The sequence below is a fragment of the Podarcis raffonei genome, chromosome 3 (genome assembly GCF_027172205.1).
Source record: "Podarcis raffonei isolate rPodRaf1 chromosome 3, rPodRaf1.pri, whole genome shotgun sequence".
NCBI classification, from domain to species: domain Eukaryota; kingdom Metazoa; phylum Chordata; class Lepidosauria; order Squamata; family Lacertidae; genus Podarcis; species Podarcis raffonei.
In genome coordinates, this window is record NC_070604.1 from 24,324,408 (window position 1) to 24,344,410 (window position 20,003).

Below are 20,003 nucleotides of genomic sequence, written 5' to 3' on the forward strand. Positions count from 1 at the left end.
GGTGCTAGAACTGAGTTGCAGTGAGTTCCCCTCACACACACCCACACCCAAGAAAAAGCCCTGCCACAGGCTGACATTGCTGGAATTTCACAAGGGATGATATTTTATCCTATAGCCAACACACACTGAATGGGTTAGAAGAAAACTGACATCCAGTAGGAAGAAATACACAGAGACCTATGTCTTCTAAATAGGATCTTCTAATAAAAGTGCAATTTGATATTATACTTCATATCCAGAAAACCATTACGGAAATGCTTCAAATAATACAGCATCTCTCAAATATATATCTTATCTAAATCTTACATAATGGTTCCAGATGTTTTCATCAACTATGGATAATTAATTAGGGTAAATCACCCTAGTCACACCCTTCTCACCACTTCATTGTTTGCCTCATATTCTCCCATGTCCATCGTATGTTGAATAAAATCCCACCACACAGTGCTAAAATCTTGCTGCTATGCTTTTCCTTGTATCAAACATTTGGAGACAGTGGTTTGTTTTCCCCCCTGATAGTGCTCTATAACATATCTTTCCATAACAATTATTTTTGTTTTTCTATCTGCCACCAATAAATGTGTTATCAAATCCTTAGAACTTATATTATTATTAGATGCATTCTAAATAAGAGTTGTTATTGATCTTTTATATATTGAAGCTTAGAAGGATGATTTCAAAATAATAGGGTTTCCTCCATAGCATAGCACCTCCAAAGACCATAGCACCAAGGCACACCATGAAATCCAGAGGCTTAGGTAAATAGTCTATGTCTTTAAAGACGAGGCAGGGCTGGCCCAAGACATTTCATCACTTGAGACAGACTCCCAAATGGCATTCCCCCTCCTTGTCAGGGAAAAAGTGGGTCAGGAAAGATCTACATCAGAATTAGGGGAGTGAGGAAGAAAGGTCAACATCTGCATAGCTGCCCAGGTAGACCTTGCCACCTGAGGCGGTTGTCTCACTTTGCCTCATAGATTGCCCAGTCCTGGGCCTAGGGTTGGTTTTTTTTTGTGTATTTTTTTTAAATTATTATTTGATTATTATTTGCAGGAGAACACGAAATATTTTCAAAACTTAACCATTTCTAGAAAAGCCTTCTTTCATACACTTCTCCATGCCAAAGCAAACACAAACTTCAACCAGGAAATGTAGACCGGCAACCATTACAAAACTTCAGAATCAAATGCCTCACAACTGCAGAGCAACAAATATCAACATTATCATGCCAAATGTTTTCTGAAAGAAGCAAGCTGTTTTCTAAATCAAATAAGCAAAACAAAACTCTGCTATGAATGACCACAAGTTTCACTCTCTACTAAGTTTGGAATAATTCCATTGTTTTCAGCTGTAGTGTTCTTGTGCAAATGATTTTAATTCTTTTACCCACCTGGGGAAAGAGATTTATGAAAATCTGAACTCAGAATAGAAACTGCACATCATAGTAGTAGTGGTATCTTAAAAAAATAAATCTGAATTACTCCCCGCTCCTACTGGAAAAGCACATTAATCAGGGCCTAGAAAACACACCAACTTTTGAATGCATATTCAGGCGTCTACGCATATCCATCAAGTTCTCCAGAATTCAGAAAACATCATGTACAATAAACCAAATCCATATAAAGATAAAGGTGAAACAAACATGCAAGGGTTTGAATAAATGCCAGTCTAGTCCACTCACTGAAAACAATTTTTTACCATGTTATTCCAATATATTGTAGTACAGATATGACCAAGACAGGTAACTCCAATAAACAAAATATAATCCTTCAAATTTGGGATTCAGGTCAATCCACAGGAAAAACAGGCTCACCAACCACTCTGTATACATCCTCAAAACATTTTTTTCCTCCCAACTTTCTTCAATAGATCATTAAAAAATAGTTATTAAACCCTACCTTCATATATCGCCTTGAATCCTTGAGCACTCACAGCGAAGTCTGTAGTGAAGCAGAGAGTCATAATTGATCCTGTGCTCACTATGGAGGATGGCAGCTGAAATCCAGAAAGCCTGCAAGATGCAAGGGACAAAAAGAAACCACAGTATTTGTTATTAATTGTAACAACAACAATAACAACAACAACAAAACTCCCAAAGAGCATCATTTAAATGTTTATATTGGCAGCCTCTTCTTTGATGAATATCTGAAGACTTGAAAAAGCATCTGGAGGTACTCCACTGATAGTTCTAAATCTTTTGAAAACTTTTTAATAGCACACTTCACATCTGAGCTGGGGGGGCACCCTTCACCCTGACTATAATTAAAGAGGACTTAAGCTTTGCTCTGCTCTCTTCCCAGCAGGGAGGTCTACATGTGTGTCTATGCGTGTAAATTAATGTTGGCCTGAGTGTACTACAGGTTTGGATACCTACCTTGGAAATGATTTGGGGGATGGAGCCAACATCTCTCCCCAAACAATTAATCATGGTTTGTTGGTTTGTTTTTACTTTTCACAACTGCCCATAGCCACTGTTCTTTGGTTTGCTGCCTGTGCTGCTGTTTGGATAGTGTTTTTGCATTTTCATTCCTTCTTGAGCAAACCCAGGCAGCCAAAGCTCCTTATTCTCAAAGTTACACTGTCAAATGTTTAGCTTTGTGCCAAAGCACATGAAAGCAGCACTTCTTGCACTTGTCATGTGCACTGAATATGACCGGCTGGTGCATAAAATAATGCCACAAAAGAGTGGCAAAAATGTTGTTGTGAGTTGAGAGGAGGGGGCGGTTATGCTGTATGTCTGAGTCCCTTTGAATTCTTGGCTCCGGCAAGGATTCAAATTGCTGGAATAGCCAGACAAGTTTCTTGGTAACGGCCCTCTAAGTATGGGCCACTAAGGTAACAAAGGAAGTGGCTCTGTGCCAGATAAAACTGGGTGGGCCTCCCTCCCTCAACTCACTGGTGGTTAGAAAGACAAAGGCAAGAGTTGAGTTGTGTGTGAACTAGAAGTGAGAAGCTGCAGGCTGCAGGCTGGGCAGCTGAGAGGAAGAACCATGCCTGATTTCTGCTGGAATCCAAGGCTGTGGCTATGGGAGAAGCAAGAACCTCTTGGGATGTTAATGCTGTGAGCCCCTTTCATAGGCTCAGGTTGCATATATGTGTAAATAAACCATATATCCTAAATACACCTTTCTGAGGAAACTGAACCCTGATAAGGGGGGCTATGTGAGGATGCACATAGCCCCCTTAGTATGTGGAACTGCCTTGCATAGACCATTTTAGGTAGCTTCTCCATTGTGGCATCTTGTGAAACTGTCCCTAATCCAGGAGTTATATCTAGACAGGAAAAACCAAGCAAGAAAACTATCTCTATTTGAATGCACAGTGCAAGGTGACAATAGAACTAAATCTGAAGGCTTTAAAATATTCATGTTCAAATAGTTTTTCTTTGCTTACTTTTCTTTGAAAAAGGACGGTCTTAATAAACTGTGAAGTTAGAAATAGGTGGTATTAGTGAAAACATAATTGCCCATTTTTTTTAGATTAAGCTGTTGGCGCAGTTGCTGCTGTGATTCTGAAACACATGGGAGATTCTGCACATGGTAACCTGCTCATATGGAAAGATGCCCACACAGTCTGTGTAGGTAAGCATGTACAAATGCACCCATGCGGTTAATGTCAACTGTGTCATAGAATTGCAGAGTTGGATGGGCCATTTCATCCAACCTGCTGCACTGCAGAAATCACAGTTACAGAATATCTAACAGATGGCCAGGCAAAACCAGTTAAGGAGGTTTCATGAGCATTAGAGAGGTAAATATTATTATGTAGATCATGTGGCAAGTCCTGTTATGTATTCAGTGGTCTGTGTTTGCCTGAGCTTGAGTCTGGACTAAAGATTCTGAGCCAGTGTTCTGATTCGATACATGATATCCAATCACAGAACAATTCAGGATTTGGGCCTCTGTCATTGGCCCTTAAACTCTGAGTTATGATTCACAGCTTGAAAGTTTAGATAGCCAATCATGTTGGGAGTGGGAGTGGCCCAGGCCTTCAGAAATGTATATAAGCAGTTGCTTTGCCTCTGTTGTCTAGTTCTGTTAGTTCAATAAAGGTTCTTGCTGTGTCTTGCCTCGTGGGAACCCTCCTACACTTCAAGTTCATTAAACAGACAACAGCATTCCCAAATCAAAAGGTATGCAACCTCTAGCAAAGGAGGATTAATTCTCAAAGACTGCAGATCTATGTACATTTAGCAGTGAGTACCGGTAATTTCCGGGGACGCGGGTGACGCTGTGGGTAAAACCTCAGCGCCTAGGACTCCCCGCGGCGGGGTGAGCTCCCGTCGTTCGGTCCCAGCTCCTGCCCACCTAGCAGTTCGAAAGCACCCTTAAGTGCAAGTAGACAAATAGGTACCGCTTTATAGTGGGAAGGTAAACGGCGTTCCATGTGCTGCTCTGGTGCCGGTTCGCCAGAGCAGCTTCGTCACGCTGGCCACGTGACCCGGAAGTGTGTGCGGACAGCGCTGGCTCCCGGCCTCTAGAGTAAGATGAGCGCACAACCCTAGAGTCTGTCAAGAGTGGCCCGTACGGGCAGGGGTACCTGTACCTTTACCTTACCAGTAATTTCCATTTAACATAAAGGACCTTGCTTCTGACTGGATAGGCATGCAGTCCTGTCACCAACAATGGCTTATTCCTTTAAATATTTGCATGTATGTTCCAGAAATCTTTTGAACTATAATTGTTAGCAAATTCTTCCAAAACTGTAGTTTAAAGAAAATTGTATCCCATGTTTTCCATGCATAAGAAGAATATATTTCAGCTTGCATAACAAGATTTCTCATTCCTCTCCTCCCCCCTGCAGTCCCCCATGTGCCCCATGGGTAGGAGCAGAAAGTGAAGTTGGGTCACACAATACTGGATTCTCCACAGAAGTATACACTGCTAGAGAAAAAAGCCCATGTATATCAACTCCATGTGAAAATGAAATTATGATGGCAATGGTGGTTGCTCATGAGTAACCACTCAGGGCTCCAACCTGTCTTTTACAGGTTTTTATTTTGGTGCAAAACTATTTACAGTGCAGTAGCACAAGTTCATGTCTGCCTTAATCGCTAGCAGAATCCGGGAGTGGTTGTTTCCGGGTCCTCCCCCAACATAATAGCTAAGTCACCCCCAGCCTTTTCCTTCCTTCTTTGCATTTTACACCTCTGTACAGGGTGGGCTGTCGAAGGCATGCTTCCCTCCTGGCCGGCTTGACCAGGAGTGGTGCTGAGGCTCCCAGCAGCATCCTCTGGTCCCTTCTCCTCTTCCCCACTGGAGGTGTGGCTTTCCCCACCACAGGAAGAGAAACTGCTTCGCAAGATTTTCGGAGGTTGCCTGTAACCCAACTCCCCCTCAGCTTCCCTTCCCTGTTCCGATGGCAGTCCCCTGACATATGACTTCCCAACAGTATGCACGTAGCAAAGAAGGCACTTGTATGATTTTCAAACATTGCTGGCAAACTGTGATACTAGTGCACACCTGTGCAAAGAAAAGTTGTAGGACAAGTAGCCTTAAAGCAGGCATAGGCAAACTCGGCCCTCCAGCTGTTTTGGGACTACAACTCCCATCATCCCTAGCTAACAGGACCAGTGGTCAGGGATGATGAGAATTGTAGTCCCCAAACATCTGGAGGGCCGAGTTTGGGGATGCCTGCCTTAAAGAATAGGCTTGAGTCAGAACTATACACTATAGCATTAACATAGTAAACTACCATTACCAGAGACCGTAAGAGCCAACTACTAGGGGCCAAAGTCCCTTTACCCCCCCCCCCCTAAATTTTTTGAGGGATCCAGGCTCCTGCAAATTTGATGGGTGTTGCCATTCGAATGGTTTGTGTGTGTGTCTTGTGACTGATTATGCAGGTTGGGGCTTACCTGAGCCCCCCCCAGGTATTTGAATTCAACTCAGCACCTCTGCCAAAGTCTGAATCTTTTTGTCTTCTTTGTTGTGATATCAGGCCTTTAATGACCAGATGTTTTGTTTGTGCTCACAGGCACATCCCAAAGTTCATTATCAGTAACATTGACTACAAATTCTCAAAGCAGTCTAGTATTTTTCTATCCATGTAACTTGATTATTTTTGAAGAGACAGCAGCTGGCTAATATTGAGAGGAGTATAATTTTTAAATATCTATTGACTTGATATATTTCGTACACATACATGCTACACTAAATTTCAGGATGTATTTATGCAGTGCCATGGTGAAAATATCTTGATCTTATATTGTTTTAGTAAATATTTCCACCTCTAGGATGACGTCTGCCGTTGAGACCTGTATTATTGACAAAGGACAGCCAATATGTCTACTTCATCTGATTTCAAGGAATGCTGAAGTTGTTTTGACACAAACTACTTTTTTCTGAAGTGTGTATACTTCAAATGCTATGTGACTGCTTTAAGGGTAGTTCCTGTACACTACCTTTTGAAAGTTGGCAGTAATTTTTTTAAAAAATGGTAGCCAATGAAAATGAAACATACGTTGAGTTAAACAAATAATCTACAAAATGTATCCAGTTTCAATGAAAGCAAAGCAAAAACAGCACTGAGTATCTAAAATAATGGAATGAACATACCCAAAAAACCTGTTGCACACCTCCATTCTGAAAGCATTTTGCACCTCATTCAGTTGTATTTCTTCTGGAAAACTCATTTTATAGGTGCTCTTTATAGAACAGTGTCTAGCTTCTAACACCAATTTTCAATTTATTTTCCGTATTTGGGTACACTTAGCCAAGTCCAAAGTATGTATGTATGTATCATATAATATATGCCCTTCCATAATCTCATCACTTAATTCTTTCAGATGTGAGTACAGGCCATAACCTTTCTCTGTTTCCAAATGTGATTATGAAACTATAAAGCAGTGGTCTAATGAAGTGATCCAGTCAAAATCAAGCAATGGAAGAAATGAGCATGTGGTCTCTTTAAAGAAATGAGAAATAAAAATGATCATATTGTGCTTAATGTTTTTTTTTTTACCCATTATTATCCATGAGAATGCAAACTCCAGCTTTAGCCTTTCACCTCTACCTTATTTTTTAGAGTAAACTTTTTTTAAAAAAGTAAGTGAATAAACTTTTGTTGGAAATGAAGTTATTTTATTTGGAGTTTGATAGTTCAAAAAGATACCGTCATATATATCCCGGAGAAAATATATTTTCTTGGAAAGACTCCTCTGTCATATTAACATCCATAATCATTCAATTATTTAACCTTATTAGAAAGGTGAATTTATTCATAAGGCAGGGAACATTAATTCCATCTTCCATTGTGCTAGAAGACATTTTATTCAAACCTTAATTTAAATTGTCACCCAATATTGTCAGGTCACCTAGCATAATTGAAGGATTGCATTTTGAAAATATCTGAAATTCTGCATAGTATTTTAGTTATCTCTGCCTTAGGAGCACAGGTATATCCTTCTCAAAAGCGGGTAATATTATGGTTACAGCTACTGTACTCACTTTCAAAAGCTCTCAATTTCAATTAAAACCTTTGTAGATGCTGGTTTAGCTTCTCAAAGCTCCTCTCAGATTAGATCAGAAAATTCCTCCAGAAAAAAATATATGCAAGAACTCAGGTAATTTTTCAAATGGCTTATCAGTTCATATGGGGGCGAATGGGGGATACTGCTGGAGCAAATCAAAGGGAAGCAGTCAAAAAAATAATTTACTCACACCTTTGGAACAAAAAAAAAATTTTTTTAATCAGTATTTAAAACATTTTCATTTGTGACCTGATGGCCAAATAAAGACACAGGCACAAGGGCTGGGTTGCACTAGGTTAAACTTAAAGTGTAAACCAATGAAACACCCACAGAAGGAACCAACGATTGGTGTGGGAACCAACATTAATGTAAGGCAAAAACTGCAGTCACTACAGTGCCCACCATCCCTGGCCTGTTGTGATGGCCTGGGAATCGGATTCGGAGGCTGAACCTGAGGAATCCCAGCCTGTACAGGATTCCCTGCCTCCAGAACCAGCTGAGCCAGGGCTGGGGCATGAGCCTGAAGGGTCCTCACCTGTGCTGGATCCTCAGGTGCAGGCACCAGCTGAGTCTGCTTTGGCCCCTGAGGAGGACCCATTGCCTTTTAGCCCCGTCAGAGGAAGGTGAGGTTGCCTCTGGGTCCGGTAACCCTCCAGCCTCTCCTGAGCTGCAGAGGTTCAGGGCAGAGAGGTGGAGAGAACTAATTTCCCACAGGAGGAGTGCTTGCCTCCAGGCTAGGAGAGGCGAGTCACCTGAGGATCAGGTCCACCCTATGCCTCGGGGGAGATAAAAGCCAGCCAGCCCCAGTCCCAAGTTGCAGGAGCAACATCGTTGGTTGTCAGTTCCAGCCTGATCCATGACCTGCTTCCCTGCCGGAGCTCCTGACCTCACCTGACGCCCTGCCCTGCACCCAGCTTCGACTTCTACGGACTACCTTCATATTGCACCATCGACCTCGGACTGGACTCGGACCTCGCCTCTCAGTTAGCCCCCGGGACCAGCACACCTGTGGGAAATAAAGGCATACATAGCTCTTTTCCCTAGGCCACAGCACAATTGTGAGTAGGTGGGCTTTGTGCATCCCCCTCATTGCCTGTGACCTTAGCTCCAGGTGGGTGGGGGAGATTGGCCTCAAAGGCAGCCTTTATCAGGGGCGTAGTGTGTGGGGGGCTGCTGGGGCAATGGCCCTGGGTGCATTTTGGGGGGGGGGGCGGAGCTGGCAGGGCTGTGTGAAGAGGAAGCAACAGGCATGCACCCTTCAACTCAGACTGACTGGAAGGGTGCAACCCTGCCCTCACATGGCACTGTTATACTAGGAGAAAAGAGTAAAAAAACCCCTCAGCTCGAAACCTCACTAAAAGCCAAAAAGGCAATTGCTCTTAGAGCCACAGAGCTGACCCGGAAATATAAAGCAGGAAGAAACCTACAGTGGTACCTCGGGTTAAGTACTTAATTCGTCCCGGAGGTCCGTTCTTAACCTGAAACTGTTCTTAACCTGAAGCACCACTTTAGCTAATGGGGCCTCCTGCTGCTGCCGTGCTGCTGGAGCCCGATTTCTGTTCTCATCCTGAAGCAAAGTTCTTAACCTGAAGCACCATTTCTGGGTTAGCGGAGCTCCATGATAAGCTCTTGGTGATCTACATCCATATCTGGACAATCAAATAATAATAGCAGAGCTATTCCCGCCCCCCCCCCCCGATATAAAGTGCCTTTTATAACTTCCCCACAAACGTGCTTCATTTTTACCACCATCACCACCGGTTATGATAAAATGAGTCCTTTTCTCAACAGCCTCTCCAGCATTCAGGTTTGGTTAAGCCATTCACACAACCTCAAAGGGGTGAATCAGCGAGGCAAAAATTCCAACCTATTTCCTGATCTGGGACAATATCAACTTCAGCAGCTTTTTCTGCCTCAAAGAAATGCCATGCATTTGGTTCTATTTCAGCTCCCAAATTCCTTTCAAACACAAGTCTCAGTCAATCTAAGCTCCCAGCAGACATTTGAAAGTTACTTGATTACTGGATACTTGAGATTTTTATAAAATAAGAGCAGATGGCAAGTTACAACTTCACTTTTTTATTAATAGCGGTGACTCCCAAGTGCTCATTGCACATCTTTTCGGTAGAGTTATAAAGGCATATCCCAAATTAAAATTGTTTATATGCCAAACGTGTTGCTTGGGGATTCATTGCTTACTTCATGCACCTTTCGGTTCCCTTGTGTATCTTTTAGCATGAAAATTATCATATTTTGCCAGGTTTAAAGGCATGATAGGACGTTCCTCAACGATTAAACATAGAATGTTAAGTAAAACAAGTGTCAAGAAGACAAAATCTGTTCAAATCCCCTGATAGTCTCTGTGCTGCTGCTTTTTAGATCTCCGATAATTAGATAAACTCACAGTGCTTCTGGCAAGTACCATTTTCAAAAACAAAGCTGTATTCAGGGTTCATCTAACTGAATTCAGTGAAAACCAATATGTGGAGGCAAATGTGGTTTGAATTCTACCGCAGCTAAGTAACTTTAATTTCATTTTGCCTAAATAAATTGAAAGATATAACACAAAGCTGTTGAAAGGTACCATCTACTACTATTGTCCCAAAACCCAAGACGCATAAAATGTGGTCTCATCTACTCAGTCACCTCTCATTTCCAGCAACTTGGTGGCAAAGTGCTTACTCAGATTTTCTATGGTGTTGAAATCTGGAGCTCTCATCTGAACTCCATTAAAGTTTTGGAAACTGTGCAGAATTTTTTATTTTGGAAGCTATACTCTGGGCCATCAGGAATATTAGCAGCTCTTTGTACAGAACCTGGATGGCCAACAATTAAGACAAGGACAGACTAGTAGTATGCCTGTTGAGCATTTTCCTGTGCTGTGCTATATGGAATTGGATGATAACCAACTCTGGAAAGCAGCTTGTCAAGATGTTTTAGGGTATTTTCTAGAACTGAGCTCTGCTTCAACATTGAATAAGTTTCATCTAAGGGATTGGCTCCTCTGGATAGAATCCACAGGGGACCTGGAGACTAATTAAAAGGTAAAGGGACCCCTGACCATTAGGTCCAGTCGTGGCCGACTCTGGGGTTGCGGCGCTCATCTCGCTTTATTGGCCGAGGGAGCCGGCGTACAGCTTCCGGGTCATGTGGCCAGCATGACTAAGCTGCTTCTGGCGAACCAGAGCAGCGCACGGAAACACCGTTTACCTTCCCGCCAGAGCGGTACCTATTTATCTACTTGCACTTTGATGTGCTTTCGAACTGCTAGGTTGGCAGGAGCAGGGACCGAGCAACGGGAACTCACCCCGTCGCGGGGATTCGAACCGCTGACCTTCTTATCGGCAAGTCCTAGGCCCTGTGGTTTAACCCACAGCGCCACCCACGTCCCGGAGACTAATTAGAAACAGCAAAAAAAAAAAAAAAAATCCCCTTAGTATGCACTCTTGAGAACAGAGCATTTTAGAGCTAGTTATTTGACCAAACTCCCCCTAACTCAAGAAATGACTTTATTGAGTTGCATTTCCCACCGCAGTCTTGGATGGCCACTGCAACTAGGTCATGTACACAGGCACACTTTGTATATGTGGTCAACCGCAGATGGAAGATGACACTCATTATCTGTTAGCCTGCCCCTTATATAGAGACAGAAGAGATCGTTTTCCAAAACCTTTATTCACACAAAAGCAAGCAGGTAAATCCTGCCATAAAGCTGGATTTGAATTTGTTGATGTCTCTAGTAACTCCTCTCTTACATCATAGGTTCATATTATGGATCCATGGTCTGTATTGTTTTACGTATGGGTAGCCATTAGACTCTGCACTTCTCTGAATTGTGCAATAGAGTACAAAGCTGTTCATCTTTTCCAGAATCCAGTGCATTTAGAATCCAGTATATTTAGAAATGTACATTGAGTTAAATTATTATTTAAATATGGTTTTATATGGTCTCATATTGGTAAAATAAGATTTCATATGGTGTATTTTGTTTTTCAGTTCAAGATTGGGCCAATTTTAAGGGCAGCCATTTTTATTTGTTTTAGTAAGGTCCATGGGGCTGCTTGCCAATTGTTTTGCCATTGGCTATTTTTCTTTAAGCTGCTCCCTTCCTTTAACTGTTTGTAAATTTTGTTTTTTTGCAGTGGGAGTAGGTTCTCACAGCCTGATAGTGAAAAAATAGTTTAAAATGGAAATAAACAGTTAAACAAAGCTTAGGGAAACAGACCTCACAACAACTTATGAACTTTTGGTAGCCTACCCCTGAAAATTGATAATTTTTGCTTCTGCAAATGCAACAGTGCATTTGGAGGATCAATTCTGCCTGACCCTTGTTCACCCACACTCATGTGCATACAGGCTTTCTTAGAAGTCAATTTCCCTGAAATAAATGGAACTTTAACTGAGTAACTAGGGCATCAGGATACAGGATACCTTTCTCTACCATAGGTTTTCTTTTTCCTTTTCCTGGTAATTCTTCTTTCCCCAGCCCCAAGTCAATAAAAACTAGTTTTCCATGTAATTTGTTTATTGATATTGCAGAGCTGCCATAGTTGAACTGTTTTTGGTACTTTCTCCCCTTCATTCAGATTTATTCAGCTCAGTATATCCTCCCCACCATCAACACCAATGGGTGGTTGTCATATGGGTTGTCCATATGAACTATGATACTGTGTAATCATATACATGTTATTCATAAGTCAGTCCCATTGAGTTCAGTGGGACTAGATCCTCATTCAGTATGTCTAGAACTGCAGGCTAAAATTGTTATTGACTGACAGCTAGGAAGAAGCGGATCTGGTTTTTGAGTTGGCATTTTCAATGGCCGGAGAATGATGGTGCACTTCAGATGCAAATTGCTCTTTTATTTTCACTTCAAGAGCAGCATTACAGAAAGATAATGCAATGTCAGAAGAAAGGTTAGACCTTAAATGTGCCACAAATGTGTTCATTATTGTACCTTTTTCATTTTGTAGGAACTCTGACAACTATTATATTGCAAAAGGGGGCTTTCGAGCTTTCAAATGAAACATACGCAATCTGTATTAAAATAAATATTGGAGGGGATGAATAAGTGAAATGACAGAATTGTTAAAGGAAAATTGTTTCTGCGATGGAACTTTTTATGGAAAGCATCTTACATTTGGCAATTACTGGTAAATATCAGTCACACAAGGCAATGATCATAGAAGTTATACTGAGCACTTTTTAGACAGTAGAAAGTGCATTAAAAGACTACTACACTTGATCTTAGCCAAAAGGCCGAGCGATTAAAAGACTATCAAAATAGAATGTTAAAAATATTTAGGTGTTTATATTTTCAACCTGGTTTCATTCGAATGAGATTCCAGGGTGTTCTTACAAATATATTGTGCATCCACATGCACACAAATGCACACACAAATTGAATAAAACTATTAAACATACCAAAGTTTTAAAACTGTAACCTGATATTAAATACATAAAATAAAAACAGTGACCATTGTGGATATCCCAATTCCATTAAACATGAACAGCTTACTCTGTCCCATAAGCCTAACATCTCCAAACAACATTTCAAAGCAACTCCTAAAATTTTGTAATGAGGGACCACTACACAGCTAGAGAAGAGGAAATTCCACAAACTGGATGTCATAACCAAGACGGCTGTTGACCACGCTACCACCCACAAGCTTTGTTCCTCGGTGGGAGCATGTTAAGGGCCTTGACTTCATATCTGAATGCAGATATTGGGAGAGGGGCTCCATCATGTAATTAGAACCCAGGATTTTCAGGGATTTATAGTTCACTGTGCACATCAACTTCCTTAAAACAAGCCTCTTCCATACTTTGGTTATATCTGACACTATCTCCTAGGTAGTTTTTGGTTATGGACATAAGCATCGGCTCCTGGGGGCTGAGCCACTGTGGACCCTCTCAATTTGTTTTGGGAGGGGACTGGGGGCCTCCCTTGTTGAGGCTGAATGTAGAGCCGAGTGCAGAACGTTAGGATATTGGGTTGGGTCCCCTCAATGTGCTTCAGAATATGGTGCCTGTGGTTATGGATATATACCGTATTTTTCACTCTATAAGACACACCAGACCACAAGACACACCTAGTTTTTGGAGGAGAAAAACAAGAAAAAAAAATATTCTGAATCTCAGAAGCCAGAACAGCAAGAGGGATCACTGCGCAGTGAAAGCAGCAATCCCTCTTGCTGTTTTGGCTTCTGGGATAGCTGTGCAGCCTGCATGCGCTCCATAACACGCACACACATTTCCCCTTACTTTTTAGGAGGGAAAAAGTGAGTCTTATAGAGCAAAAAATACGGTAAGTTCCATGCTCTCCCCAGGTCCAGATATGGGGATTCTAATTATGAGAGCATGTACATATAAAAATAATTTAAATCAGATGGGACCCAATTCATACATGTCCTTCATGTGTAGTGCCTGTCTCACACAATGTCATATACGCACAACTAGAATGAACACACAGCCTGTTCCTTCCAGCCAACCAAGGATTGTTATTTAATGGATTGTTAGTATTATTACTATTATCATCAAACACTCATGCCAAAGACTCATGTATGCAGCTGGGAAAGCCTGATGTATGTTTCACCCCCATACCCACTTTATGTAAGAGCATCAGCGGTGGTCTTCGGGCTGTCAAATTTCAGGGGTGCCTTGTGCAACGCTAAAATTCAGTGCCCCCTGCCTCTCTCACTTCATTCCACAGTATTGCTGTGGCGCCCCCTGCAGCGTCCAGTGTGGGCAACCAGCCCTGCTACCCTAAAACCCCCTCTGATAGCATTTCCTGCTTGAAAAGCATTGCAACTAAGGAAACAAACAATGCCGCTTTGTTAAAATAAAACGATCTTGCAAACTGTTCCCTTTACAAACTTACCATTGCCATTCTATGTACGCAAGTAAACACAGTGCTTATCCTTCCGAATGGGATAAGGAGAAAAACGATCTGTTTCAGAGCAAATTGTTGAAAAGCGTTCAGTTAGCAATCAAACTCATGATTTAATATATCCCAAAACAGCCATAGGAATTTGGCAGGGCAATGCAGCTGTATGACAGCATAATAACCACGGAGGAGAAGAGAGCACCGTAACCCTCAGTCTGCATCAGGCAGCTAAGCAGAAAAATAAGCTTCCCAAAAGTCGAGATATTATCCAACTCTGAACCAAAGGATATAAAAAATTCTTGAATTAGCAATATGAATCTATGATTCACACTTTCTGGCCAGACACATAACTTGAGCCTATATTTTAAGGTTGACAAAATGTGTTTTATCTTGCTTTTCTTAAAACAGTTTACATTATGAATTTTGCAAAAGAGAGGTGGGGATCCAGAAGAAAATGTGGGAGACATATATATATATATATATATATATATATATATATATATATATATATATATATATTAGGGCTACTATTGAAATGTGCTTGCAGAATCTATGCAAGGGAAAATGCCAAGCAGATCCCACTAGAGAATTTGGAAATGGGGACTCAGCAGTCAGCTACAGATTTCACCTGGTTCTAATGGATTTTGTAACAGTGGCCTCATGATTTCAGCATGTGCAATATTATAATTTTTGTGTGCTTCTCTTGCAGGATCGCTATGCAACCTATAGGATGGTGTTTCTAGATATTTCATCATTCTTCTGGATATGTCTGTAGGTGTCTAGCTAAGCTGAACACATAAGCTAGGATATTCTGTTCCATTGCAATAAGTAGAAACTTCCCCCTGAATTAGAAGAACTAAATCTAACTATTCTAGTTGCTACTGATTTTCCCCTGGCACCTACTCCATTACCTTTTTAGCCATACTTTATACCAAAAGAGTATAAAGAGTCATGGTGGTCATGACTGGACAGATCTTTGGCTATATAGATAATTAAAATACATTCTGGTTCTTTGTTAACCTAGCATCCAGATTAGTATCTCAAGATTTTGACCCCTTTTAATGGACTTTTAATTCTGACTTGTTTTTTTTCCATTTCCCCCAGACCATTATCAATGCTGCTTTGATGTGCTGTTTTTATTTTATTTATTTTTTAAATGATTGTTTTTCTTGGGCGGCAGGACATTTTTTGAAGGGCAGAATGCAAATCTTGCCCTTCAAAAATGCCAAAAGCTCTCCATTAACTGTACTTCCAATAGTGTAGTCTTTATGAGTAGACAAATGCTGAATCTTCTTTACTATATATGTTCTGGTAAGAAATGCTTAACAATGCAGTACATGGGGCTCAGTTATGGACCAGAAGCACCTGCTCAATTCATCAAAATTTTACATGCCTGCTTGACACACTTGGAAAAGACAGATTACTTGGATCCATTTTAATGTAGCTTCAAGTCTGATCATGGCACACTGAAACCACATTGGTCACCCTGGTTGATGGCATTTGTCAGAAGAAAGATGGGTGATTGCGCCCGAGGCCCCCAAGCCCTTCCCCAGTAAATATATTCAAACGGACACATAGTTTAGGTTTTTGGGCAGAATTTTGGCCACAACTTTATTGATTACAAAAGAAATTGAGTGGTATTGGCCTAGGCATTGGTCAGGGACTATAACTGACTCCAGCCTCTCTGGCTGGCAGTCTGTGAAAGGGCAAACACCAAATGAGGGAGCAACATCGGTGAAGATCGATTGAAGTTCACCTTGGGGTTCCTGTGGTCCTGGCATGGCCCTAGCCCCTCAAGCGGACTTTGGATGAGATCCAGGACCCCGAGATTCCTTTAGCGGAATACCCTATTTCTGGAGGGGCAGGTGATGGCCACACCTCCCCTCCCACACATTTCTATAAACCAATGCCTAACCACCACATGAGCCTAGTGCTCACCGCCAATACCCTCACACCTCAACCAGTCCTTTCAGCCATCACAGACTTTGGCCAACCACACATCATTACCTTCATCAGATAAATGCACTCCATCTGCCCTAAACAGGGCTGCATTAGAGAATGCAATGCCTGGGTGGGGGATCACCCTGCTACCCATGGATAACACCTTCCGCACTACCTTGCAGTCTACCCACTTCCGGGCATTATTTGTTGCAACTGGGTTAATGCTATTGCACAAAAAGTGCCTCATGAGGAAACATGACCCCAAAATTAATGTGCCCCACCCACATCGCGTTGCCGCATTTATAGGACTCTGGGATCACGCCACCTGCCTCACTTGACCCAACCAGCCAGGCATGATCTCCGGGCCCAACTGACAAGGCTTGGGCCTGCCTAGTAACAACTCACCCCGTGGGGGTGGCTTAAGGGGCCCGAGCACAACCAGGACCCTCAATTTAGAAGGATCCCATAAACCAACCCATATTGTTCTTGAGCTCTTGGCAGTTTTTTGATACCATTGTATCATTCTGGATTACCCCCCCCCCCAAAAAAAAACCCTCAACCAGAGCAGTCTTATGAGTACATGCTTTGCACATGAAAGGTCCCAGGTTCAATCCTGCTTCAAACCTTTGAGATCTTCTGTCAGTCATTGATGACAATACTAAGCTAGACTGACTGGCATAGTCTAATGCAGCCTTGTGTGTTACATGAAGGAAGTTCTTCAAAGGAATCCACAGTGCAATCCTACATTTTAATTTGTGTGTGTGGAAAATCCTGATATATTCAATTGAATATGTGAATTAGTGAATGTGTACATGATTGCAGCCCTAGTCAGACATCTGCAGTACCCTATTCCTTGAATACCTTACTGAAAGAGATTATCTATATTAACCAGTGATTTTAACCATAGTGAGTAAAGTTTTCAAAAGTTTCACGTTCTCACAAATATTACGTAGCTCTGAAACCTACTTTGCAGCAGCTCAGCCAGGCAGATTATTCCTCAGAGATGACAGTGATCCATTTTATTAAAACCGAAGTTTTATTTATCATCCAGGGATGACAAGAAGATACTGAACCACTCACTCTGCAACTCTTATCACAGGCCTTGTCTCTGTAATTACCTATTCTAAGTGCACATATAACAGGCCCTCAGGCTTCCAGAATTATCTCTGGCTTCAGGGACAGGCTTTTTGCTTTTTTTTTTTTACAAACATTTCCCTTAAGGGTTGCCTCTGGAGATTACAATTGACACCAGAAAGGAGGGGTGGGGGGAAGGTAGAGGCGCAAAATGGAAGATTCAGCAAGGGGAAAGGAAGAGGAACAAAAATGCAAGGAGGGAGAAGGCAAACGAGAGAGAGAAATGTGGGGTTATTAGGGGCACTAATTAATGAAGCCACACCACATTTTTCTGCAACAAACTCAATAATATCCTGTTGCAAGGGCTTTGCATTTCTTTTCTACATTGCCTACAGATATCTGAACATTTGATTTGATAGCACTTAGGACATTAAGGCTGAAACCCTGTACATCCTTAGCTGGAAATATTTCCTTCTGTTCACTCATGCTAAACTTGTGGTCCAGATACCATAGCATCTTCTGTTTTTGATTATAACACAAAGGCCAGGAAGGGGGGGGGAAATCCAGTACCCAAACAGCTGCCTTGGGAGAACACATACAATCCTCCTTGAGACAAGGATCCAGTTTCCAATGAGGGAGGATAAAGAATTGTTTGCCAAGGAAGGAAAGGGAAATATAAGCAACCAGGGAAGACACAACCGCACACTGACAGCAGCAGACTCCTGCGGCCCATGACATAGGATTCGGAAACCAGAGGTGCAAATTCAAACCCTTGTCAAGGGGGATGTTACCTCACACACGCTTTTATGTGCCTGGCCAGCAAGAGTTATGTTGGACCTGTTGACACCACAGAGGTGTTCCTGGTGACTGGGAGTGGCCGCCAGGACCACATAGCACTGGTCCTGAGAGATCTGCATTGGCTTCCAGTACGTTTCTGAGCACAATTCAAAGTGTTGGTGCTGACCTTTAAAGCCCTAGACGGCCTTGGCCCAGTATACCTGAAGGAGCGTCTCCACCCCCATCATTCAGCCTGGACACTGAGATCCAGCACCGAGGGCCTTCTGGCGGTTCCCTCATTGCGAGAAGTGAGGTTACAGGGAACCAGACAGAGGGCCTTCTCGGTAGTGGTGCCCACCCTGTGGAATGCCCTCCCTTCAGATGTGAAGGAAATAAGCAGCTATCTTCTTTTTAAAAGACATCTGAAGGCAGCCCTGTTTAGGGAAGTTTTTAATATTTAATGCTGTATTGTTTTTAACACTTGATTGGAAGCCGCCCAGAGTGGCTGGGGAAACTCAGCCAGATGGGCGGGGTATAAATAATAAATTATTATTATTATTCCTTGCCCACTCAGTCATAAGCAGACACATCATGGGACATTTCTCTCCCCTGCCACTGCTTTAAGAACAAGTCATATAAGCAAAGGGACTGCACTAGAAACCATATCCTGGTAGAACAGCGCAGGTATCATAGGCATGGAGGTCTAGCTTTGACCTCACATGGCAGAAGCTCCTACACCCAGAGACAAATTTACAGCTGCTTTGCCAGCAGAATTGTGCCTGCACAGCAGAAACGCTTGTGTAGCATCATACCAGTGTTGCGCCTCATAAAAGGCCGGCATATGGAAGTTTCCACCATATCCTACAGCCCCACAGCTGGTATAGAGGAAGGCTCCCTAATGCTTCAAAATGCTGACAGGTCTAGTTTTGCGCCTATATGCATTTATGTACACAAGCAATATATTTGGAACAGAAGTGCTGAGAAAGAGGGAACAAATTAACCATCAAAGCAAAAATTTATAAAATTCCAATGTTTTGAACAATTTGAACTCATTAATGACTCGTCACTTTCGCTGAGCCTAAAAGAGCTTTCTCCAGAGAACAATTAGCTCTTGTCTGAATACAAATATTTTTAAACGCACCTCATTCATGTTTGTTTTGTCAATAAAGCAACGACATCTCAGTCTCCTTGAGGTTAATTGCTTGACTTATTAAAGATGCATGACTTTTTGGATTTAAATACACATAGCTGACACTCCATTCAGACATTCTTTAAATTTCTTATTAAAAACACCTTTTTCAAAGGACATTTAAAAAACCAGAAGCATTTTTGTTAGGGATTGTAGGACAAGACCTGCCAAGGAAAACAAAGAATTTATTTACGTATTCAACAACAGCGGCAAGAGTCTTGATAGCACAAGGATGGAAGAATGAGGAAACCCTGACAAAAGAACAGTGGCAAGAGAAATTGATGAACTATGCAGAACTGGCTAAACTGACATACAAATTGCGAGATAAGGACAACTAACTTTAAAGAAGAATGGGAACTATTCACAAATTAATTAAAAACACAACAAAATGAATTGGACTCCTTGGCAGGTTTTGAATAAACATACACAAATTTATTGATTGATAATAGGGTAGACAGATAATGTGAGGACCTGTATAATTTTATAACATGCAGAGAATAATATGGGTTGAGAAATCAGAGAGGAGGTGAGAGAAGTCTCGGGGGGGGGGAGGGTTTGAGGGGGAGAGAAGGGGAAAAATAATACGATATGTTTTGATATGTTATGTTGAAATTGCTAATAAAAACATTTAAAAAAAACACAAAAAACCTCTTTCTTCTTTTTGT

The 20,003-nt window shown here is 41.8% G+C and overlaps 1 protein-coding gene across 2 annotated transcripts in view; it reads right to left on the reverse strand.

Moving 5' to 3' along the window:
- CSMD1 (CUB and Sushi multiple domains 1) overlaps positions 1-20,003 on the reverse strand; it is a 949,519-nt gene that overhangs the window by 648,759 nt on the left and 280,757 nt on the right. For both annotated transcript variants that reach the window (XM_053380819.1, XM_053380818.1), the window contains exon 3: positions 1,899-2,011. In XM_053380819.1, the coding sequence (XP_053236794.1) occupies positions 1,899-2,011 (113 nt within the window). The remainder of the gene's footprint in view (positions 1-1,898; positions 2,012-20,003) is intronic.